The following is a 25926-nucleotide window of genomic DNA, read 5'->3' on the forward strand; positions in this document are numbered from 1 at the left end:
CTTGACTTGTTTGAACTAGTACTGGTTCCTTACTCTACTCCCTGACTCTTCCTCATTGTGCTTTTATAATGCACTTAACAGTTGGTAGTGCCAGTCTTAAATGACTTGGAATAAAATTGCCTAGTTTTGTGCCAAATATTATACTAGCCTTATACCAAATATTTTGAATTAGCCAAGATTTGTTTGGTATCTGGTTGCGTTATTTCAATGATATTCCCATTTGGTCAAATTGATTCACATCCTCGTCGATGAAGATCAAAACATCCTCAGTTCAAAACAGTGAGGTTTTGGGTGTACAGTTATGTTTGTTTGATTTTGTGTTTGTTTAGCTTGTTATATTATGTTGTTTTTTTTGCCTGTTATTTGTTTGTGTTTATTTCACTTAATTTGTTCACTTTGTTTTATATTTATCTGGTTGGTTAGATGGATGTTTCTATGTTTGTTTGGTATTTGTTCGTTTGATTGGTTAGTTGAGCCATTGGTTGGTTTTGTTTGATATTAGATTGTCATATAATAATAAATGTGTTTGTTTGTCTATTAATTTATTTTATTGTTTTCACTCTTATTTGTTTCTGTTAATCTACTTGTTAGTTTGCTTGTTTCTTTAGGTGGGTGATTGTTTTTGCATGTTTGTTTTATCTTGTTATATACTAATAGGATGCTTGTTATTTTTTTTATTTGTCTAGTTACTTATTTTGTTTGTGTTCATGTAATTAATTTGTTTTTTGTTGTTGTTGTTTGGTTTGTAATATATTTATTTGGTTGACTGTTTGAATGGATTTTTGTTTGTTTGGTATTTGCTTGTTTGTTTTTGTTTTCTTTTTTGTCAGTTGTTTTTGTTGTTGGTTGGTTGTGGGGTTTTTTTGGCAGTTGTTTAAACCAAAAGCTCTAACACATCCGAAATTGTTTTATTCTTCTAACAACAAAACAATTTATTTATTATTATCTTTTAAACTTATTGTTCCACTTCTATTCTTTTTACAGTTATCACTAATTACACTTATATACAACACAGACAATGTTCCCACAACAGAAAACCTTTTCTTAATGGAAATCAATATATGGCGCTAGACACCACAGAACAATGTGCAGGTTCCAAAGTTTAGATGGTTTATTTATTAAACAAGGTTCTAAAAAAGTGTGCATAATAATGTCAGGTTTATAATATGTGTAAACAATTTGCTATATAATTGAGAGTAATGAAGGAAACAAACAAACATTCTTATATTCAGACAAAATTCCTGTAGCTCATGGAACAGCTTTTTACATTATTTATACATGTAGAATTTCTTGCAACTCAGGCAAAACTGGTGGGAAAAGTTCAGAACTGCGTTATTGTATAAGATTCATCGCTCGACTGTTTTTCAGCCTGGCATTCGAGTAGAGCGGCATGGATCTGCTCAAAGGTTGGCCGCTCTTTGGCGTTCCTCCTCCAGCAGCTGTGCATGAGGCTGTAGATGGCATCAGGGCAACAGGAAGGCTTCGGCAAGTACACCTGAAGTCACAGTCATTAAACATAGGTGTATATAAAAAGGTCCTCTTTAAGTGCTGTCAGACTAGCTTTAGCATTAAACATCTTTAGCAAAAGCCTTGATAGTAATAAACTGAGAACTGATATTATCACAGCGCAGTACTGCCACTCACAGATGGAGCACAGATTATTTTTTATCATCATCCACATTTTTCAGATAAAATCTGTTTTGTCCGTTTTATTCCCCAAATAAAAAGTTACTTAAGATGGAAGTAACTACAAATGTATAAAATATGATGTAATCAGAAAATAGTCAGCTTGAGGGTGGAAACTCCACACTAGTCTAGTGATTATTATTTTTGTGCCTCACCTGCTTGTTCTGGTCTCGAAAGAACTCGCCCATATTCTCGATCACTTGATCATCTGAGAGTTGTGAGTATGGCTGCTGTTTGCACAGCGTGACCATTTCCCAGAGCGTTACACCAAAGGCCCACACATCACTAGACATGGTGAATTTACCCTGGATAAAAACACCAAAAGATCCAGTAAGACTTATAGAATACTGCCACAATGGTCACATCCTCCAGTATCTCCAAAATATATATTACATGCTTACCATTAATTTTATTAGAGCTCAACAAATTTAATATGTGCAACACAATGCATCAAATCACAAAGATACCAGTCAAGAAATTAATGTCCACATCTATCTTCAGAATCTTATTTCAGTCGCTTCAGGGAAGACCACATGCTTGTTGGATCCAGACAGGCTTATTTGAGTATTTTAGAAACTTCAGAGTGTGTTGAAAAACTTAAACTGGTGCAAAAGACATCCAGGGAGTGATGGTTGTGTGGGTGAAAACACCATCCATCCATCCATCCATCCATCCATCCATCTTCTACCGCTTATCCGGGGCCGGGTTGTGGGTACAGCAGTCTAAGCAGGGACACCCAGACATACCTCTCCCCAGAGACTTCCTCCAGCTCTTCCGGGGGAATACCAAGGCTTTCCCAGGCCAGCCGAGAGACATAGTCCCTCCAGCGTGTCCTAGGTCTTCCCTGGGGCCTCCTCCTTGTTGGACATGCCCGGAACACCTCCCCAGGGAGACGTCCAGGAGGCATCTGGAACAGATGCCCAAGCCACTTCAGCTGACTTCTCTCGATGTGGGGGAGCGGCGGCTCTACTCCGAGCTCCTCTCGAGTGACCGAGCTCCTCACCCTATCTCTAAGGGAGCGCCCAGCCACCCTGCGGAGGAAACTCATTTCGGCAGGTGGAAAACCCATGATGAAAAAATAAATAGAAATTACCAGACCGGTTTGAGGTGACTGAACAACTCTGGGAACCTGGATGTACATTCTTTATTGCTGTGGTGAGCAGAAAGGTTTCTCAGAAAGCAAACCATGACAAATATTGACAAACATGGATGGATGGATGGTTTACAACTGCAGAAGACCACAATGGGTTACACTTCTGTCATCCAAAAACAAGAACTGAGGCAGCAAAAGTGAAAGTAGACAGTGGAACATACGAAACTGTCCAGTTTTGGTTACTGCTGCTACAGTTAACTTAAGCTCTTGACCACTGATTGCTTTTACATATTGTGCTGCTGCCACATGACAGGCTGTTAGGATCAGAGCCGATCCTGACCTCCCTGGGGCCCTAATCAAAATTCTGCTAAGGGGCCCTCCTACCTGACCCGTGAACCATGTAAACCATTTGCCACACATTCACCCTTGCACTGAAAGCACTGCACAGCTAATTTAGCTAGTCAGATAGAGACTAGAGACAGAATCACATCAACTTTACTTTACTGTTATTTGTTATTATTTGTTGCTGACATCAAACCTGAAGAGAACACAAGTTTACCTGATTGCTGTTCTCGTATTTCACTCTCATTTTGTTTCTTTTTTCTCTTTTCATGGCCAGATGGATAGCTCCACTTCATATTGTCATCTACACAGTAAACATTAACACGTGCTGTAAAATGAGGCAGGGTGAGGCGGGGCCTTGTGTAATTTGCGGGGCCCTACGCAACTTGCGTAGTGAGCGTATAGGGCCGATCGGCTCTGGTTAGGATAATTATATAAATCAGCAGGCGTTACTGGTTATGCTGTCTATGATGTCCTTGGTGGCTAGTAAGTCAGGCCAACAGCATTTGATATATAAACTGTGGAAAATCAGCATTTTACGTCATCTTGACCTGCAGGTATAGATTTAAAGACTTCAAGCTGGCTTGAATTACTACGTACAACACTTTCTGTTCTATTCCCAACAATTAGTACCACAGGTCCTACCAAGAGAACGCTCTCCCAGGACATCCAGCGGATAGGGAGCACAGCTCGGCCTTGGATGAGGTAGTAATCTCCGCGGTACAAGTTCCTGCTCATGCCAAAATCTGCAATCTTGATGGTGTAACTTGTCCCCACCAAACAGTTACGTGTGGCCAAGTCACGGTGCACAAAGTTCAGAGAAGACAGATACTTCATACCCGAAGTGATCTGAGCAGCCATGTGGATCAGGACACTGTAACTGCAAAGAAAGCAAGATTTTTAATGGGTCTATTGCTTAACATCAACTAGAGTAAAGGGCAACAATCACTTTTCCAGAAGTGTTGAGAGAAGCCGCAGAGCAAGTTATTAATGCATGTATGAGAAACATTGCATTTGTTAGGTCTTGTTACAGTAAGATGGAACTTAGCCAGGGACAGGTTAAACCAGCTTATTATTATATATTGGAAAAAACAAAACTAACACTATGAGCATTTGAATTGCAAACATTTAAACAACCTGATGGTGGCCGTGCACTGTTGGTCTTGTCCGAAATCTTCAAGCATGTGGCGAAAGAGGAACTGGTTAAGGTCTCCATTCTCCATGTACTCTGTGATCATACACAGGGGGTCACTCTCTACACACACAGCCAGCAGGCGGATAACGTTGGGGTCTCGCAACCTTGACATGATCCTGATCTCCTTTAAAAACTCGTTCCTAGAAATATTGTAAAATTCCATATCGAGATAAAAGTGGTCACGTTAATCATAGCAACATCATAGCAACTCTGCTCTGAAATAAGATCCTGGTAGTGGCTTTAGACGTTTGGAACCATGATTGTACTACCTTGCATTTTTAGTCGCATCCTCTCTGAGGATCTTTACAGCCACCAGAATAGGCTCATCCCCGATATCACTGACATCTTCCTTCATGAAATCCTTCATTCCTTTTGCCTCACACAGATGAACCTGCAGACACCATCACTAAGTGGAATGCATATTTAGATCAGGGAGAGCATTTGGTCAGTAGGCTGCTTCATGAAACTAAATATGATCACCCAGATTGCTTTAAACCTTTCAGAAAAGCCATGAGCCCCAAGAGAGATACCTCCTCAGCTGTAGTATGTTGTAGATTGGCTTCTATCTACTGAAATTCAGAGCTCATGTTCTACGCGCTCTTGCATTTATGAACGTTTTTTAGGATGCTAGGTCAAAGTCCTCAATTGTTGACTCATTCTGAGGGGTCAGACCCACAGGCACATGTGGCCATGTGTCTCTGTTTATACAGAGCAACCGTCCTGCTCAACAAGAGAGCCACTAGGGTAATGCAGTATCAATGTCTTGCTAGTCATCTTAGTGACATAAGCTTGACTCAGGTTTAGTTTCTGAATTCTTGCAACATGGGAATAATCGATGGTAGAAGAGGGAATGCATATAGCAGACAAAGGTATACGTGTCTTCTGTGCCCCTGTGGGACCACCTTGTCTGTAAGTGAAGCATCCATGGTAACTATAGGTGTTCTATCTGAGGTCACGGTGAGACTGAGTGCTGTAATGTGTGCAAGAAGGGCTATCCTACAGTATATCACCGGCTATGAAGGGTTACTTGGTTGCTTGCATGCCGGTTGTAAATCACCACGGCTCTATGGTATTTCTGAAAGGTAGGATTTAGATTTAATAGAAAAGCATCTGTTATCAGGGAAAAAAACTGGGTTTTGTTATCAGAGCAAACCCAGATATGTTGGAAGAGCCACTCTTCCATATAACTCCACCTCTGCACTGACCTCTCCAAACTGGCCTTTTCCAAGCTTGTCCTTGAAAGTCAGTTTCTCTCTTGGAAATTCCTCTAATGCTCCGTCACGTCCAGGAGGCATACTGATTGCTGCAATGGAATAACAATGATTGCTCGATGCTTTCTGCCTCGCTACATCTGCCTCTGCGTACGGAGGGACGTCATCTTTGCTGTTGGATGTATGCTGGTCAGAAGATTCAGACATGAGTGCTGTAAAACAAGATCACGTTGAATGGAACATATACGCACATTTAATTGGCCATGTATGAAATCCTATAACACTTATTAGATATCATATGAAGTATAGCAGTAGAGTCTTATTAAGACTGTCGCCTCTCACCAAGATTTTCCATTGCCTGAAATTCTGGTAACTTCCGTAACCGAGATGGCTCCTGATAATCTGATCCCAGTGGGAACACTCTCTCGTATGTGCCGGTAGATTCACTAGAATCACTAGAGAGGGATGACTGACGATGAGAAAAAGCTTCTCTGCGGCCCGAGAGATGAGAACTTAATTCATCATCCAACATCCGACGCGAGGCCTGGAACCATTTGACGATTATGCATGAAAGTCTTGTTTAATGAAATACAAAGAAACAAGAGCCCCGATCTGTGCTAAAACGGTGAATATCATTAGCTTAAAAATCCTTACCCAGACTTGAAACTGAAATCATATAATGAAGATAATGACAACAACGACTCACTTTCTCTTGCATCTTCTGCCAGACCTGTCTCCAAAGGATAATGATGATGATGGCCAGCAGGATGACGATGATGGCCAGTAAGCAGCCAATGAGGATGCGTGTGTTGCTGTCATCAATCTTATGTGTGGGATCGAGTCCTAGTACAGACAATAAGTAAATAACTAAGTAAACAACTAAGTTTAAAAAAAGAAACCATAACAACGCATAAACACCTATGAAGAGCTAAAAACAGGGTCGGCTAAATGCTAGCTGTCACTATTTTCTAGCAAACGTTATAAATGGACTTTTTTAGCACTGGCTAAAATAATTTCTCTCGTATTCCTGTTCAGTGATTGACTTGATATTACTTAACCAAATAATGTTTCAGTTGAACCAAAGAAACATGTCTTGGTTGATTACATATAATTTACGTGGAAAAAATATGTTTTCCACAATGACAAATGAGAAGGCTACGGCTAAATCCTTTACCTGGCTGCGTGCTTGTAGGATGGCCATGTTTCGTTGGAACGAGAGAGGTATTATATACTGCTGTATCTGGATTAGGGAAAAGTGAAGCGTCTTTAATCTCTGAATGAAATCTCTATTGGATTCTTTTGCTTTTTTAGCTTTAGAAGTAGCATCCATTTGAACAGGATTTCAAATCTGACGTTACAAAGTGAAATGTGTCCGTGTTCACGTGTTACCTGACTGGAAAGTAATTTCACTGAACATCATCCAAGTGTCACTGAAGGCAAACTGACATCTAATGGCATTAGCCATGTGGTTCCCCAGAGCCACTGTGATGAATTGAGCGCTGGGACTTGTACTGTCCACTTTGGGCTTGAATGAAACAGGCCTGGTTTCCCATTCTGACTCCGAGTGGAAGTAACAGACAACTTTCTGGAATATTCTCACTCCCAATGTGTACATGTTGTTGCAGTGAACCTGAGAGAATAAGCAAGGATTGCTCTGTTAATTGCCAGAACAGAAATAAAGGTCAGAAGTAAACTTACCAACCTTTAATTACATAGAAAAAGACATATAGGAACTGATGGATAACTTTATGCTGTTATCGTTTGACAAGAATTTTTCAATAAAAACATGTAAACCAAACTGATGGTGGAATGTTAATACATATAAACACTGGGGAATTGTTGCTCACTGACCTTCATCGATGTGAAGTTTCGGATGTGGTCAAACTCAAATGTCATTTCCACAGAGCCACTGGAAAAACTAGCGTTGCTCCAGCCCACATAGTCATATCCGGGCCAAACCCCATAAACATGGCTTTGAGTGAAATCGTCCAGTCCCCAGCTTCCATCGGTTAACTGCCCGAGACCCTCTGTCATGCTGAGAAATAAAACAATAAACTGATGGTTTGTTTGTATTGTTCAACATATAGTAAAAACATACAAATGTTTCTAGACAGAACGTAAAAGACCAGTACATCCAGGGATGCTTACCTGTAACCCATGGCTCCATCATACACGCTGTCATTAAGGTAGACTTGCTGTCCACCAAAGGTCATCTCCTCTCCAGCAGGGCTGCTGTAGGACACAAGGCCATCTGCAGGAAAAATTCAACTTAATTCAAATGTAATCTGTCCACCAAATCTAGGAATTTACCCTAGCTGATATGTAATGAAAACGTGACATTTAGTATCCATTTGCCATGTTATCTGTATATTTGATCTCATTTGTCTATCTCATGTGAGAGCTTTAGTACTTTAGTGTGTCTGGTCTGTCTCAGATTCCAAACCTTCAACAATATAAACATCTTTCAGGATGGAGGTTTCCTTTAGGAACACAAGTGGCACTGGACATTAGAGTGAAATCTGACCTAGCCACTCGCATCCATATAGCTCCACCCTCATACACACAGATGCGGTAGGATCGGTGACAGGCATGAATCGCACAAAGCGGGCGATAATAGGAGGCTCCAAATCCTTCAGCACTATTTCATAGGCGTTCTTGTTCCCTTCAATGATCTGGGTAGAGAGACAGAAAGGGTTTATAATGTCAAAACCAGAAACAATCATCAGGTTCTAACTGGTGGACACAATATTGAGTAGCGGTTTAGGATTTTGTAAGTTAAAATTTTTAACCGAGCTGCTCTTTGTTGTCTCCTTAACCCCTAAACTGCTCAGGTGTATCCTGACTCAAGGCCTGGATCAGTGAGGTAAATCTGGATTTTATTCCTTGGTCTTGGTATTCATGAGTCTTCAGACTTACCTGACTGCCCTTACGGTCATGCCAGGTAAGTCTTCAGACTTACCTGACTGCCCTTACGGTCATGCCAGGAGACCCATCGGGAGCCGTCACGGCTGTATTTAATCCTGTAGCGCTGCGCAAACTCGTTGCCCGCGCCGTCTGCATGGCGCCCCTGTGTGCCCACCAGGGTGACAAAATGCAGAATGCGAAGGTCAATCTGTAAAAACTCCATTTGCCTCCTTGGACCGTTTGCCTTCGGACACCATGCACCATCTCCATCATCAAATTCCAGTCTGTTATTAGAGAGATTATATAGAAGCATGGAGAAAAAGATTGTTTCTGTGTGACTGTTGGTAAAAAAAATCTTTTTTACCATTTAAAAAAAAATTGTGTGTGTGTGTGTTTGTGCGTATTGATCTTAATCTATTAATTCATGTACATATTTACCTGCCATATCTAGCTGCAGTGGACTCTGACCACTGGCTGGATGCTGAGATGTCTTCATCCTGAATCTTGCCTCCATTCATTCCCAGTGGATGCCTGCATGTAGCTACCCCACCCCCCACACACAAACATACACACACACACAGATGTATTAGTACTTTGTAGTAATTAGTAATGAATCCTACAACTGTAATAACAATACGAATATTTATTTCAGAGCAGCTCACTCACCACCTAATCTCATGTTAATAAATCAGTTGCTAATTTTTTTCCTTTGTGTATGAGCTGAAAATGAACTGCTGTGTATAATTAGGTGGAGTACAATGGGTGGGTTTGTTTCAGCTAGTGACTTTCTAGGAGTTTTTTGGGTGAAACAGGCACACTGCTCACATAGCCCACACCCCAAAGGTAAACACCCAAATACCAAATACCTTCCAGGAGGCCTCGCCATGGACACAGAGGGTCTTTATATTATTGGCCAGAAGAAAAAAAAATGCACAACCAGCTAAGATTTTACACTAGATGTCAACTGTGACTGAAACTGATGGTGTTTTAAGGTTTGAAACCTTTCGCTTTTTGGGTGTAGTTGACATATAGTCTATAGTCTATACTGCTTCATGTGTTATTTATGCAGCATTTACATTAATTTTCATGCAATTTGTATTTAGAAGTTTCACTGGACACTTGAAGATCTTCAGATGTCCAGTTTGGATGGTCCTGTGCCCTATGTAGCCTCAGTTTCATCTCCTTTTCTAGCAAGACTGGAACCTGATATTGTATTCTACTGCTGTGGGCCGTCCGCCTCAAGATTTGTGCATATTGAGCTGTTTCTCTTCAAAACTGTTGTAAAGATCGATTATTTGTATAAATGTACCCTTGAACAAACCTGTCTGTTCTCATTTGACCTATCTCATTAACACTGAGTTAATGACCATTCTCTAGTAGGATTTCTAGAGACACTTATTTGTACAAATCCCTGATGAGCAGTTTCTGTTTGGCACTAACAGAACGACGATCTTTTTTTCTTCCAATCTGATATTTGATCTTAATACTTACTTAATGCCTACTTAATGTGTTTCTGCACTGTCCTGCTGACTCATGATACCCCGATTAGAAGTTTGCATAAATAAACAGATGTACACAGATTCCTCATAAATTGCTCAGTGAGATTATGTATATATGTAACTAGACTTTCTTCATCCTGGACTATGAAAGGATGCTGGAAAAGTCCAAAATAAGCAAATAAACGATTAAACTCTGTGACTCCACTCATCTTGTTAACCTTGGCAGGCTAAACAGTCACTAGACCCCCCAACATGGCCTCCTTAATGCGCCAGTTCCATGTGAATGTCCACCCTGTTCTAACCCGGTGCTTAAAAAAAGATGCAAAAGCGTTTTTTTTTGCGACTAACCTGTTTGAGAGGTGCTACGTAAATAAAAACTATGGTTATTGCTAAAAGTAAAAGTTAAATATGCATATGCGTGTCTTAATATCGGGTGCACAGTGATGCAATGCCTCATCTTCTTTATAGTCATGAAGCCGTACTGTACTAGTGAGTAAGATGGAAAAATCCAGTAAGCTAAATATTTTTGTTTGCCTTAGAAGGCTAAACAGACACATTCTGTGTCACGTCCTTCATATGAATAGAGCCGCTGTCTATGAATTTATAAACAGTTTAGACATATAACATCAAAACGTTAGCTTAAGCAATACGCTTAAATATTAATTTTTAAGTATGGTGTGAATAGAAGGGAACGGGTAGTGTGAAGGGCAAATTGTGCAATCTGCACACAAGAAAAAAAACATATTATATTAAAATATATTTATTTCAAAATAATGTTAGGTTACCTGGATTGACTTGTGACCTCACTGCACCGATGAAGATGAGCAGAGCAAAGAGACTTCGCATAATGGACATTTTACACTCGTTTCACCTGGAAGAACAACAGAATACTACAAAAATAATTAATACTACTACTTTAAACAAAACATGTGTGTGTGTGTGTGTGTATGTCAGAAAGAGAGATATGTCAGGCTTCATTTGACTAAAATGTATCTTTTAAAGTAATAAAATGTATTAAATCCTAAATCTGTCTGTTCATAAGTTTGTTTATTAGCCTACTAGCTAGCATGAGTGCTAGCCTGACAGGTTTTCTGACAGGATTCTTAGAGAACTAACACTCTTTTTGCTCAATACCATTAAGATAAATTAATCTGACAGGATTTCTAACAGTCATTTTAATATTCCTCATTGACAAACTTGTAAAAGCTAACCTAACAGGATGTGCTTCTAATATTAGCCAGCTCACTAACTTTTCTCCTAACACTACTTAGACAATTAACTTAAGCAAATCTGACTGGAGTTTTGTTGTCACATTCATAGTTTTTAATAATCATCAATGGTGACTAGATAGCAAGCATTAGCGAAATTAGCGATACTGAACGGATACACCGCTATCGTTAGGCAGTATTCTGTAAGGTCTTAATTATTATTGTTTACACTCTTCACAGATTATGGTAAAGTCAGTTAATCTGACATAAAATTTCAGATACTTTCTCAGAAACACTCTAATGAACTGATTCAGTTAACAAACCAACATTGAAAATAACAAGAAACTTAATTTAGATTTTGCTGACTTAAGCGACACTTGTTTTTTTAAGAGTATATTACAATAAAATGTCCAAATGTCCCAGAATTTTCTAGACCATTTACTGACAATGACACCTTTTTTAATGGTACAGTACGCTCATTTCAACAGAAATCTTAATAGAATTGAGAAATGTCTGTCATTTCATTACGTCCCCTGTTTCCTCCTGCTAGCATTTGGTAACTGCCTCAATCCATCAATCCAAAAAAAATACACATATACATTCCACCTACTGTATTTCTTGCTACCATATGTAGAATTTACATCCTTCTTTACCTACTTTACACTTTCTGAATACACGTGTATATCAATAAAAAACACAATGAATTAGAAAGCAATTCATAATTTCTGTCAAAAAAACATACCACTTATGTGTCCCATAAGCTCCATAAACAGCGAGTCCTAAAAGGAATTTCAGAACTGTATGTTAGTCCATCAAGACTCAGTGCTGCTGTGTTCAGCAGAGAAAGAGAGAGAGAGAGAGAGAGAGAGAGAGAGAGAGAGAGAGAATATGCAGTATGAATAAAGATCCACACATAAGGCTTCAATTACGAGACGTAGTAACAACGACCACTTATGCAGTAGGCAGAAATTGTGAAAGGTTTAAAAGTGCACACATATTAATAAACCCACAATATATTTAAATTATTAAAATTACACAACTAATATGTGCGTAAATGATTGCCAGATTGTCATATTTTAAATTCCTTTTTTGATTTCTGGTATTTAGAAGCATTTAGTTTGCTGGTATTTATTAAGTTCTTGCATAAATAATTGTGACGTATTGTAAGCTAGCTAACCTGACAGGATATTTATTGTATTATTTTTCTCCTAACACTACTCAGACAATTAACTTAAGCAAACCTGACTGGAATTTTGTTGTCATATTCATAGCTTTTAATAATCATCAATGGTGACTTTAGCTAAATAGCAAGCATTAGCGAAACTCACCGGATACACCGCTATTGTTAACAGGTATTCTGTAAGGTCTTAATTATTATTGTTTACACTCTTCACAGCTGAGGGTAAAGCAAGCTAATCTGACATAATATTTCAGAGTATTTCGTTCAATCTTATACACACTACACTAACTATACAGAACACATAGCCCTTAAGACAGCTAAACCATTCAAAGGTTTCAATATATTTTGTATAACAATTAAGTCATTTAAACAGAGATTCATGTCAGCTGATTGAGAGTAGCTTTATTGAATGCAAACTGAAAAAGGAAAACCCTGTTTGATTTGTTAATAATGTTAAAACAATTACTGAAAAGCATTTGCATGCTTAATGAAACATTTTATACACCATAATGCTGCATTTAGACCTGTCGCAAATAATCATTTCGCTACACACTAGTCGCTTTACTGTTTAGGAACAGTAAATTCTCATTCTCTCTTTGACACAACCTCAAAAAAATGCACTCATGCAACACCGGATTTGCCACAAGCTTACAGATAGAGCAAAGTGAAGTTTTTTATTCAGCTGTTTGTGATTTTTTTTTTAACAGCTGTCCTGCTGGCAGCAAGGTGAACTACATCTGCAATAAACACACAGACAAGCAGAAATCTACTTCCCAAACTGACAGTTTCTGTTTGAGTTGCCTTTTAAACAAGAGTTGCAAAGCGAATAAAGAGATTAGCTTTATCTCAGAGCGGTGCTCATTTCCAGGCTAGAAAAAATGTAAACACAAACAAAATAAAGAAACTAGCTAGATTCATTAGCTAGCAATACTACAACTCTTCTTGTTTTTTTTGTCGGTATTTTTAAAATTCTATTATTAGTTTTAGAAATGATTTTTAATATTTCATCTGGGATCTTTAATTGAAAGAGTTCATGAAATTCATGAAATGAAGGTTAGTGTGTTATGTTTTAGACGTGCAGTTTCGCATTCGTTTTAAGCCACTCGTATGGTGTTACCTGATACAACCAAAACCGTGTACACTGCTATTGTTATAAATTCTTGTACATTATGAGCTCAAACCAAAAAGAAAGGAAATCTGTGATCTGAAACATTTTGCAGTGTCTTAAACCAGCTTTTTTTTTTTTTGTTTTTGTTTTACAGGGATCAGGTTTTATCATGTTGTTTGCGGATCCTGTAGACGTGACAATAACTCTGTGTGGTTTTTGGCCAAAATGGACCACTGCCATTTCTATACTATACAGATGCAGAAATTCTAGATGTGTAAGGGCATGTTTACAGTCAAACGGAACAAAATTCACACAGCACAAGTAGTAGTGCATGTACAGGTCCACTGTAGACATCATGGACGCTCAGCATATTAGCATCACAGTAACAGTAGAGTCACACCAAAAGCATTAAAATGATCACAGGACTATTATCCATTGTCTCCTTGTTTTGTTTTCTGTCACACAGTGATGATGCCGGACGAGCACAGTGACGATAGCAATTGAGCAAGCAGGTCTTGTTTGAAGAGTTTTAAAAGAACTCATAATTTCTTCTTGCCTCTATCCTCATCCTCTTCTGACCATGTCTCATCATTTTGATCATTCCTCTCTCAGGTATTGATAGAAAGGGCACAGCGTAGCATATACATGTTTGTTCAGTCTTGCTAGATTGCTAATATGATGCAGAACTGCAAACTGCAAAATAAATAAATAAATAAATCACCTGAAAGCATTTTTGTTCTGTAAGTCCGAATTTTCCTACGCGCAATTATATAAAGTTGAATCCAAGTTGACAGGAAAACATGTGTACCCTCAAGGATACAAGCATTTTTGCTAATGAATGTGGAAATAAATAAATAAACAGAACCGAGTTCTGAAAGCTTGCTTTACATTTCTTACACCAATTAAAGGGAGTTTGCTCATTTAAATAAGGAAAATACTGTAAAATAAACATCAGGTCATGTGTACACTCATAATTTCATCACTTTCATTCAAAATGTAGAGAAGTTTCCCTCCAAAACACTTTATAGAGTTCAGATCTCTTAGTTATGCTTTTTAGTCACTGGCCGTATCACTACAAATCTCCACTTCAACACAATAGAATCCATAATCTCGTAACTCTTAAACATCTCCAACATTGCTTAAGAGTATCAATCCTGAATCGCTCATTGGCCCCAGCTCTCCCTATCATCGCTCTCGTCCGTATTGGAGTCATATCCAGATGCGATACCCGATTCCCTGAACCCAGGGAGCTCCAATGTGCAGAAGAAGTGGGCCTCGGTAGGAGAACTCTCACTTTGCTCTTCATCTGGACCCTGGCCTGAATCCCGGTCCTGCTCTGGCTTCTTCTCACTGTCCGAAGGCTCTGGAAAGAATCCAAAAGGATCCAGGCGCACTACGTTAGGCTTCTTTGAGGGTGAGAAACGAGGAACGTTGTCTCTTAGAGCGATCTCCAACAGGCTATCCTGAGAACCCACTGCAGGACACAGAGTATTGGATTTAATAAAGTTTAAAAGATCTGAATTGGCTACTAAGAGCTACCAATACAAATGATGAAAACTCACTGATGGAGGAGGACGAGTGAGTGCGGAGCTCCAGCTCCTGGATGTGTTTAATCAGCATGGAAAGATGCTGTAGGAGCTCGCCGTTTTGCTGCAGGAGCTGGTGAGCTCGAACCTGAGCCTCCGTCCTTGCCCGAGCCTCCAAACACAGCTGCTGCTGGAGCAGGGCAGCCTGCGAATGAAAAACAACAAGGAACTACAATGATCAACCGTAAATATCATCAATAATAACAACCATATGAAGCTGTAGTACTCCAGTTACATGTATAACCTTCCTTCCTACAGTATGTGCCCTGAACTGGACTACTAGAACTAGTGTAAACGTTGCATGACAGTTACCATAAAGGTTTTGCAAGCATTACCAGACAATAAAAGGCAGCATTAATAGAGAATATACTGTAGTCCAAATACTACACTTTATTGATAATGAACTATGTTAAGAAGTGCAACAAACTTGTATATTGATGTGATTACAATCTGCTTGCGGTGAGTCTGAAGACTAGCACAATGCAAAAAAAATGCGCTGTGAAAACACCTACAACAGTATCTTTTGTCCCCAGTAGTAGCAATATGGCTGACAATGAAACAGTCTGACGTGCAACATTTTCTGGCTTACCACTATGCTTGCCCCTGCCAACACCCCTGTTGGATTTGATATCGATCGTCTACACTATATGAGTGGTGTGTGGCCAAGATGCATACATTTCTGCCTGCCGTTATCATCTTGACAGCCCTGTCATCTGTCAGAAAGGTTGCATGAAGCTAGAAGGTAGACATGCAGCTAATCTGTTGAAGAGCCAAATTTCTCTTCTTGTAATAGATTTTCAAGGTCGGAGCTTCCACATGTAAGATGTTTCCAACTTGTCACTTGCTGCTAGGACTGCTATATGAGCTAGAATGTGTAAATGTGGACATCCGTCAGATCCTGGGATGCAAACCGATCAGGTTCCTTGCAACATGATATCTAGTATGCATAGCGGTTTTGGTGCCACAGTCATCTATAACCAGAAGCCAATTGTCTTTTGTGTCTAGGTAGGAGGGATGGTGTTCTCTTTCTCCCTTGTCAATCACAGAGACACTAGCCAATCATACACATCGGTGAATGCATATGAGTTGAAGAGGACAGACAACACTTTTATCCAAGTGGGGTGCACTTATTTCCAGGGATTTCAGAACAGCGTAACAGTTATTGCGTCATCGGGTAGGCGTGGCCTATTTGATAATCTAACCCTAACCCTAACCATAACCGTAGTTTTTGGTTGTTTATTTTATTTTCTAAAATAAATGTACCTGTATGACTGTTTTGTCCTTCGTAGGTATGCTCTTTTTTTTAAAGAGGGCGTTTTTCCAAGACCTCCGGAAACATGCCCACTTTACGTTGTGGTAACGAAACCCCTGTAAATTAGTGAATGCCGTTCTCCAAGTGTGTTACACAGTCCTGAGATACAACATGTGCTGCAGGTTGAAATAATGGACCCCATTTAGTAGCTGGTGTATGACAGATGACTGACCCTTGGATCCCTCCCTTGGTAGTTCAATGAACTACAACTTTTATTTAAAAACCCCCAAAATGTCCTTATTGTTACTGAAGGTAACTTTGCGGTTAGGTTTCAGTGTAGCTACATGTATAGCATTAAATGCTACTGTAATAATAATGTCAGTTGAAGGTCCTCTGTTTGTATGTTTGCCTGTGCTGAGGCAGCCTGGCTCTTCTGTTCCTGCTGTTTAAGCTGTTTCTTCAGGAGCTGGACCCGGTGGCTCAGTGACAGCCGCTCTGGGACCGGTGACAGCACCCCTGATGGCTCTATTTCCACCACAACATCTTCAGAGACCTGGGGACAGAAAAGAGATTAATTAATTTACTAGTCTCAAAAAATGGACTGAGGCCAAGACTAAAGTTCTGAAAACACAGAGAACTATACAGATAAATGTTTTGAACAGCTAATTATTATATTATATTATATTTTATTATTCATTCATTCATTTTCTACCACTTATCCGAACTTCTCGGGTCATGGGGAGCCTGTGCCTATCTCAGGCGTCATCGGGCATCGAGGCAGGATACACCCTGGACGGAGTGTCAACCCATCACAGGGCGCACACACACTCTCATTCACTCATACACTACGGACAATTTTCCAGAGATGCCAATCAACCTACCATGCATGTCTTTGGACCGGGGGAGAAAACCGGAGTACCCGGAAGAAACCCCCCGAGGCACGGGGAGAACATGCAAACTCCACACACACAAGGGGAGGCGGGATTTGAACCCCCAAATCTGGAGGTGTGAGCCAAACGTGCTAACCACTAAGCCACCGTGCCCCCTATATTATATTATATTATATTATATTATATTATATTATATTATATTATATTATGTCAGAAATATACAATAAATCAAGCTGCTATATGCAAAAATTCAAGCTGCTAAACATTACAAATTTATAGAAAAGCTTTTTGTGTTTAAGTCTCTTTTAGACAGTTGATATCGGGGAAGCTCAGATACATGAGCACTGATGATAAACAGTCTGTGTATATTTTATTCATTATAGACTTGATAGAAATGCTAAAACCATGTGCAACATTTATGCTATCAACTGCATTATTCATTACAGGACAGAACAAAATATCTCAATTCAACATGAATGCTGGAGGTGTTTTCATGTTTTCCGTTTTATAAAAATGTTTATTAAAGTTTGAATCCCAGGTCCACCAAGCTGCCACTGCTGGGCCCTTGAGCAAGGCCCTTAACGCTTTATTGCTCAGTCGCTAAAATGAGTTCAAATTTTAAGTCGCTCTTGATAAATGCATTAGCCAAATGCCGTAAATGTAAATAAAAATCAGTGATGTACAGTAATGCATACAATGATGCAGATACATTCTGATATAATTACATTTTAGAAGCATTGTGAGCAGAAAAGCATAACAGAAGCATAGAACGGCAGAAGACCACAGCCAGTAAAAATTTTTTTTTTCAACTCTTCATGCAACGAAGGTGTATTATTTCAGTATCTTCAGCAGGCTGGAGCTTCACATCTTAAGAATTAAACAGACATTTAGTCTTATAACTGTATTTTTTGCACTGCTCCCAAGTCCCAATGTATCTGCAATGGTTCCACCTGCAATTTCCCCTCCAAACCATCAGAGGGATTTATTGCCTGAATATTAGCACTTCCGGGGCACAGGGTTTCTTCACTCAATTGCCAATTTTGCTGCCTTATTGTGACGTTTGTCATATTAAACCATGTATGCTTTTCCTGTTTGAGCTAATGTTCTGTTTTCTCTGCCCTATCCTTGCATTTTGGATTATTCTGCCTGTGTTTCTTAAATAAATCCGCACACAAGAATTCCACTCCATCTGATCCTGCCTCATCATTACAGTATCTTATACACAACTGCATTTAATATTCATATCTGTCAAAGTGCATCTAGGCGGTACCTTTACATCTGTCTTCTGCACCGTCTCCTCTGTGTTGGTATCGGCATCTGGAGTGTCGTCCTCCTCTCCTCTCTCCTCCTCGCACTTCAACAACCATTCTACCATCATAAAAAAGCGAAGAAATTAGACCCGAGTCCGTCCCGATGGCAATTTTTTTTAACCCGACTGGACCCGAATGTTACTTTAGTGTAACCGCTACAGCATGGATTCAAAATTGATTGACAGGTCTGTTTCAACGAAAATTAGCCAGTCACACGATGTTGTAAGGGTTCTTGGCCAACAGAGGAGAGGCTGGAAAAGGACTCGAGTCGATGCACACACACGAGATACAGTAGTTCGGGTCTTATCGGGTCCGTTTGGTAAAAACACATTCATTTTAAATTACCCGAGACCCGACGCCGCTATTATTATACCTGACCCGTGTCACGTGAAACTTTTAGACCCGAACCCGCTCGGGTCTCGGGTCGGACCTCGGGTTTTCGGATCTAAGTGGACCCGTGAAGACCTCTAGTTCTGACACCCCACTCATTTATCTGCCACTCACAATTTGAGCATTTAAGTCCCCCAGTAACATTATGGAGTAAATAACTGTGCTGTCCAACTGTAGCTGCAAAAGGCTATGCTGGGTGCAGGTTTTCAAGAAGGAGCCACGGATTCCTCCTGTTTAATCGGTTGATCCAGGCTTTCACTAATCAGATGTGGATCCTGCCGGGGTAGAATGAGAACCTGCACCCACACCACAACAGTCCTTTCTGGATCATTCCTGATACCCCTACATTAGGATGTACCCTTTCTCCAAGAAGCCTGACCACTCTGAACTGCCATTTGATACATGTAAGACTTGACACCTCATAGAGGTATCTCTCTTGTCCACTGTAAAAACCCTCCAATGATTGATGTGTTTGATATCAAAGTCCATAAGTAAATGTAAGGCCAGAAATTGTCCAAAAGCGTCCTGGTTATTGTATACATAATATCTGACTCCAAAAAAATGACACAAATCAAAATGTTTTGTCAGTTGATCCAATTAATCGAAGGTACTTTAGTGGATAAATCAAATCAAATTTTCTTTAGAGAAGAGAAAATGATCTTATATCACAACATTGATATCAAGATATTAAATATTTTTTCTATGATTATTTTCACAACGATTATTGTCTCAAGTATATTCTTTGCTGAATGAGGACTATTAAGTAGAGACTTACCATCCACGGTGTCCAGACTCTGTTTATGGCAAACCTCGAATGCCTGGCCGACTGTCTGCACGATCCTCATAGCTTGACTCTTACACCAGAACAATGGAATAGAACAGGAAAGGTAAATAATTAACGTTGTACAATTGCATCCATTTTTTGATACATACTTTGGACTAAACTAAAACACATACGGTATAAACACTGGCACCTTTGGTACAGCCAACAGCAAGGAGATTAGACCAACCTCTACTGTACCAAACTCATTAGTATTCAACCCTAATCACACAAGCTTCAACCCTGCTCCATATCCACATCGAATCAATTCATCTGCTCTGTAGGATATGTTAAAAATAATTAAAAATCACATTTGTCTGGTCTGTCTATACAGTGTCGATTAGCCGACTGACCTTTCGCTTGGATTTAAACACGTTGCAGCGGAACACGTTGCTCTTCTTATCTTTTGCAATATAACTGAAGATTTTAAGGTCTTGGGAGTCATGGGACACATAGAATATTCTGGGAATTGCAAAAAAAAAACCAAAAAAACACATGATACAGTAAAATTTACCAATGCGAGTTAACAAACATATCGTACCATTTCACAGACAATGAAGATGTTAGCCTCAGCTGTCAGCCAATGCTATTTCTGGTTGGGATTGTGTTTTTTTTCATGTGTACTGTAAGTTCTGTGCAAGAATTACCCAGTTTCTTGCAAAGAGGTGTTATTGGATGTTGAACAAGTAGATCTTCAGAGGAAATACCTCTCCTTTTATAGACATTTAAAAAAGCTAGGCCACCACGTCTTCGTGTCTGGTAGCCAAACCTTATTGGTCCATTCAGTGTTTATGATTAAATGAAGATGCTAGATTCTTCAGTGTGGACCTCATGCAGGTGGTGTCTCTAATACAGTGTAAAACACACAGTACTTGTGGTTACCGCAATGTTTAAGCTTACTGACTGGTGTCAAATAACAGAAGATGTTTGCAGAAGAATGCCTTCAGAACCGTGTCCATTCGTCATGCAGTTTGTGCTCGGACATTACCAACACAAGTATGTGTTTTGGATGCCAGCTGTCACCGAAACAGGAAAGCAAACCAGCAAAGCAAAGTTCCTAAGCGGGCAGACGTGATCGACGGGTTCCAGTCATATGAATTTCTCTTTTGTATGTCAAGAATCATTATAACGGTTTCCATGACATCAAAAAACTGGAAATAAGAAGTAATGTGACAAGAGGAACCAATCATCATTACTCTGCACTACTTCCATTTCTGGACTGGTCCGAGGTCATTATAAACATTCATTCATTCATTCATTTTCTACCACTTTATCCGAACATCTCGGGTCACGGGGAGCCTGTGCCTATCTCAGGCGTCTTTGGGCATCGAGGCAGGATACACCCTGGATGGAGTGCCAACCCATCACAGGGAACACACACACACTCATTCACTCACACACTATGGACAATTTTCCAGAGATGCCAATGAACCTACCATGCATGTCTTTGGACCGGGGGAGGAAACCGGAGTACCCGGAGGAAACCCCCGAGGCACGGGGAGAACATGCGAACTCCACACACACAAGGCGGAGGCAGGAATCGAACCCCCAACCCTGGAGGTATGAGGCAAACGTGCTAACCACTAAGCCACCTTGCCCCCTATTATAAACAGTATCCAAATAATTAAATGTTCATTAGAAATGCTTAAAAGCCATATCTATACATTTCTTACCTGTAAATGGGATCCTGTGCCAACGTTACATGACTTTCATCCCAGCTGTATGCATTTTTCTACAAGAAATAAAAAAAAAAAGAAAAAGAAAATGTACAAATCCTGTCCTTATTAGATCTGCCATAGTAAAAGTTAAAACAATGTCCTTCGAGACCTTTTTTTTCTTATGCATCACCACTCGGACACCATCCACCGCTACAACAAGGCTGACTTTCATCTTCTTGACGTTCTTCACTTTAAACTCATACTAAAAAAAAAGAACCAAACAACAAAAACAAAGTTATTCACAAGAAAACAGAAATTATTTGATCCTATGACGAAGACCAAAAGACTGGCAAAGAACGTTGTTTTTGTTTTTTCTTGAAAATCAGCATGAGCTTATCAATTATTTATTTCCAGCTCCCTACACATAGTGCCATCCATTTCAACCAGATACTCAGCACTGAGCCTGAAATGTCTATTACAAAAAAATAAAAATGTGAAAGGTTTTTATTCTCAGAGAAAACTGGTGCAATGCTGCTGCCATAAATCTATAAGCCGGCACTGGAGCAAGTCCAAAATAAAAATGTATGCCCTTGGATTTTCTTTCTGTCTTTTTCGTTGTGAAATAGAGTTATTATTTAAAAACGTTCACGATGATCATATGATGACTCCAGAAAGAATACATACACAGTGTCACGGTATGAAAATTGTATATTTAAAACTCAGTTTAACACTGTAGAATTTTACAGCCAGCTATTTAAAACAAATAAATAAATAATTTTTCAAATAAAAAATATTAAATAAAAAGATATAAAATCCATCTGCACAATATACAATAGATGCTATTGTTATAATGTAAAAATACAATATCATAAACATTACTCTGTATTATTGGATAATAATTTAGTACTTTGATTACAATATTATTTAAATAAATATTTAAAGAAAAAGTTGCAGTTGAAAAATAATTTTTTTTAGAAACAATAAAAAAAAAATATTATAAATGAAATGTAAATATATACATGTATATATATATAAGTTTATAAATTGCAATTTTCATAATGTAAAAATCATAAACAATTATATTAATAAAGAGTATTTAGACTAAAATAAGATTTGTTAAAAAGAAAATAAATAAATAAATAATAATAAAGAAAGAGTATTTAGACTAAAATAAAATTTATTAAAAAGAAAATAATACATAAATACTAATTTAAAAAAGAGTATTTAGACTAAAATAAGAATTATTTAACATTTTAAATAAATAAATAAATAAATAAATAAATAAATAAATAAATAAATAAAAAACCACTCACCCGGACCCTTCTCATGGCTGCCAGGATGTCCAGCCTGCTTTGGGGACGCACAATGTCCAAAGTGCCAATAAACTAGAGAGAGAATCGAGGAGAAGGTGGACGTGGGTTCATAATTTAAACTCACAAATAATATACGACCTGCTGATACACACACACACACACACACACACACACACACACACACACACACACACACACACACACACACACACACACATCATCATCATCATCATCAGCCTCATCAGTGACCCCAGTCACACACACCTTCACCTGGAACGCGATGCCGCACTGAAAGCTGTCATCACTGTCGTCCACCAGGTTATATTTGGTCTTCTCGGGCATCGTGTGTGTTTGTAAGTGATATGGAGTCGAATACAAGGCTTCTCAAGAAGCCTCCAGAGGCTGACGAGTGTGTCAAGATGATATCAATCAAAATATAAACGGTCATCATTTTATTCCAACAGATCTCTGTTATTTCTCTCTTAAAATTCTAGCAACGATGTGAATAAAACCAACAAGAGTCTGCCTCACCTGATGAACAGAAGAGAGAAATCCTCTGATGCTGATGAGATGCTGGACAGATGTCGTGCATCCGTTCACTGCGTCCCGTCCAGCTGTTTTATGATTTTGCAGCCTCTCCTCCTCCTCCTCCTCTTCCTCCTCGCCTCGTGATGTTTAAGAAGCTTGTGGGAAGGGGGGGGGACGTGGATGGGATTTGTTAGAAAAAGCTGACATCTAGTGGTGGATCTAGTGCTAAACGGTTCATGACGTGGGGTTTATTTCCTCTGCTTGAACTAGTAAATAACCAGAATTTAACCAGAAATAATTGATTTGTGACCTTTAGCTCTGGAGATCAAGAAGACCCAGTTCTGGCAAAAAATAAATAACAAGACGAGCAGCTCAAAAGATGCAACATGCTGAACCTCGAGGTGGTAGAACAACATCTGAAGATGTTCCACTCCTGTTGGCCAGCTGATTGGTAAAAAGAACACTTCAGGATGTGATGTTCCAGGTAAATAAGAAAAGTTAGGGTGGTAAGAGTAAGCACTTTGTGTCCAACATCATGTATAGCCTATTCTTCTTCTTCTTCTTCTTCTTCTTCTTCTTCTTCTTCTTCTTCTTCTTCTTCTTCTTTCGGCTTTTCCCTTCAGGGGTCGCCACAGCGAATCGTCTCTCTCCACCTATCCCTATCTTCTGCATCCTCAACACTTGCACCCACTAGCTTCATATCCTCATTAATTACATCATATACCTCCTCTTTGGCCTTCCTCTTTGCCTCCTGCCTGGCAGCTCCATGTCCAACATTCTCCTACCGATATACTCCCTCTCTCTCCTCTAAACATGTCCAAACCATCTTAATCTGTCCTCGCTAACTTTGTCTCCCAAACGTCCAACATGAGCTGTCCCTCTGATGAACTCGTTACTAATCCTGTCCAATCTTGTCACTCCCAAAGAGAACCTCATCACCTTCAGCTCGGCTGCCTCTAGCTCTGACTCCTGTCTCTTCTTCAGTGACACTGTCATGTATAGCCTATATATATATATATATATATATATATATATATATATATATATATATATATATATATATATATATATACATTTCATTTACATTTCATTTACAATATTTTTTTTTATTGTTTCTAAAAAATCTTTTTTATTTTTCAACTGCAAAGAACATAAATGCCCATAATATTAAATCCCCTCCCCATTTAATATATATATATATATATATATATATATATATATATATATATATATATATATATATATACACGTATATATATATATATATATATTAAATGGGGATTTAATATTATGGGGATTTATGTTCTTTGTTAGATCCTTATCAGACATTCCTGTGGTATTTTCTGCAAACACATTGAATGTACTTTTAAACGCTTAGCTAAGCTTTTTTCCAGCAAATATTGAGCTAGGTATGTTAAATGTGGTAAAAAAAAAAAAAGAGGGTCAAGCTGTTTTTAACAACTTAAACCTGTCTTGCTAGATTTCCTCACACAGTAAATGTCACACCTCAAACGATTTACATACTATAGTGACCCGTATCAGACAAAATTCTAATCAATTCACTTTGTTTTTCAATTTGTGTTCCTTATAGCAGTCACACAAAGTCACACTGGCTTTGAGTAGGTCAACAAGACAGATTCTGGGCTATTTATGATTACAGCATTATCATTTCATCCATCAGCAGCTCAATTCAGGCTGAGGTAAAGATCAATAACTCTGTCAATTACCGTCACTGCTTGAAAACGAGATTAGGTCACATCAGCTAACAATGAAGCTCACTGCAAAAGAGAAGTCGTGGCTAATGGTTAGAGAGTCTGACTCCTAACCCTAAGGTTGTGGGTTCGAGTCTCGGGCCGGACACGACTGAGGTGCCCTTGAGCAAGGCACCGAACCCCCACAACTGCTCCCCGGGTGCCGCAGCATAAATGGCTGCCCACTGCTCTATGTATGTGTTCATGGTGTGTGTGCGTTCACTGCTGTGTGTGTGTGCGCACTTTGGATGGGTCAAATGCAGAAAACAAATTCTGAGTATGAGTCACTGTACTTAGCCATATGTCACAAAATCATACAGTGTTCGGTCCATAGACATTTTTCTATCCACCGTTTTGTAATTGGAATTACACGAATTATCAGTCACCTCATTTTGTCAGCATACATAAGTGTGTGTACAGTATATGAGTCTCACATTCATGTCCCTCTGGTTTGTTTGAACCCCCTGTGCCCCTTCACCTGCCTTGTGACACACTGTGGTCCAAATTTGCGTCATGGACCAAAAAACATGGTTATAAATATACATACAAAAACATGACTGATTGAAGAAGATGTTCATGATCCGAAGGTCAGGAAGGAAAAGCCACCTGAGAACACACTGCACATTCTGGTTGTGCTTTTAATATCATAGTGTTGTGTAATAGAGGAAGACTAAGAGAGCGAGAGCGAGAGAGAGAGAGAGAGAGAGAGAGAGAGAGAGAGAGAGAGACGAGCACTGTAAAATCTCTCTACTAGAGAGAGAGTGAGAGAGAGAGAGTGAGAGAGAGAGAGAGACGAGCACTGTAAAGATCTCTCTACTAGACAGAGAGAGTGAGAGAGCGAGAGAGAGATAGAGAGACGAGCACTGTAAAGATCTCTCTACTAGAGAGAGAGAGCGAGAGAGAGAGAGATAGAGAGACGAGCACTGTAAAGATCTCTCTACTAGACAGAGAGAGTGAGAGAGCGAGAGAGAGAGAGAGAGACGAGCACTGTAAAGATATCTT

At 39.2% G+C, this 25926-nt stretch overlaps 2 protein-coding genes across 3 annotated transcripts; both read right to left on the bottom strand.

The window, feature by feature from the left end:
* Positions 1 to 995: 995 nt before the first annotated feature.
* On the bottom strand, positions 996 to 10884 carry ddr2b (discoidin domain receptor tyrosine kinase 2b). The gene is made up of 16 exons (XM_027148590.2): positions 10716 to 10884; positions 8870 to 8972; positions 8487 to 8715; positions 8052 to 8199; positions 7676 to 7778; positions 7379 to 7562; positions 6917 to 7157; positions 6702 to 6767; positions 6234 to 6370; positions 5870 to 6071; positions 5522 to 5739; positions 4586 to 4707; positions 4259 to 4456; positions 3767 to 4001; positions 1842 to 1991; positions 996 to 1495 (listed from the first exon to the last, which is right to left on the bottom strand). The coding sequence occupies exons 1-16, from the start codon at positions 10783 to 10785 to the stop codon at positions 1322 to 1324; spliced, it is 2580 nt and encodes an 859-aa protein (XP_027004391.1). The 5' UTR covers positions 10786 to 10884; the 3' UTR covers positions 996 to 1321.
* Positions 10885 to 12700: 1816 nt separating this feature from the next.
* Positions 12701 to 23337, bottom strand: nos1apb (nitric oxide synthase 1 (neuronal) adaptor protein b). Of its 2 annotated transcripts, XM_027148542.2 has the most exons (11): positions 23177 to 23337; positions 22910 to 23047; positions 22646 to 22717; positions 21502 to 21594; positions 21348 to 21406; positions 20028 to 20136; positions 19630 to 19708; positions 18425 to 18522; positions 16674 to 16817; positions 14989 to 15157; positions 12701 to 14900 (listed from the first exon to the last, which is right to left on the bottom strand). In XM_027148542.2, exons 2-11 carry the CDS (start codon positions 22985 to 22987, stop codon positions 14590 to 14592), a joined length of 1212 nt encoding a protein of 403 aa, XP_027004343.1. In that variant the 5' UTR covers positions 22988 to 23047; positions 23177 to 23337; the 3' UTR covers positions 12701 to 14589. The 2 variants fall into 2 exon arrangements, with proteins under 2 accessions (XP_027004343.1, XP_047673477.1); XM_047817521.1 differs by lacking the exon at positions 22910 to 23047 and having other exon boundaries at positions 23177 to 23327.
* Positions 23338 to 25926: the final 2589 nt, after the last annotated feature.

This window comes from Tachysurus fulvidraco, chromosome 1, assembly GCF_022655615.1.
Source record: "Tachysurus fulvidraco isolate hzauxx_2018 chromosome 1, HZAU_PFXX_2.0, whole genome shotgun sequence".
Classification (NCBI taxonomy): Eukaryota; Metazoa; Chordata; class Actinopteri; order Siluriformes; family Bagridae; genus Tachysurus; species Tachysurus fulvidraco.

Coding starts and splice junctions, on each gene's coding strand:
- ddr2b (XM_027148590.2), bottom strand. CDS start 10,785: ATGTCCATTATGCGAAGTCTCTTTGCTCTGCTCATCTTCATCGGTGCA. Junction 7,158..7,378: donor GAAACTTCACATCGATGAAG/GTCAGTGAGCAA, acceptor TTATTCTCTCAG/GTTCACTGCAACAACATGTA. Junction 6,768..6,916: donor TGAAATTACTTTCCAGTCAG/GTAACACGTGAA, acceptor TCCCTAATCCAG/ATACAGCAGTATATAATACC.
- nos1apb (XM_027148542.2), bottom strand. CDS start 22,987: ATGCCCGAGAAGACCAAATATAACCTGGTGGACGACAGTGATGACAGC. Junction 21,595..22,645: donor CAGCCATGAGAAGGGTCCGG/GTGAGTGGTTTT, acceptor CTTTTTTTTTAG/TATGAGTTTAAAGTGAAGAA. Junction 19,709..20,027: donor TGTTTAAATCCAAGCGAAAG/GTCAGTCGGCTA, acceptor TTCTGGTGTAAG/AGTCAAGCTATGAGGATCGT.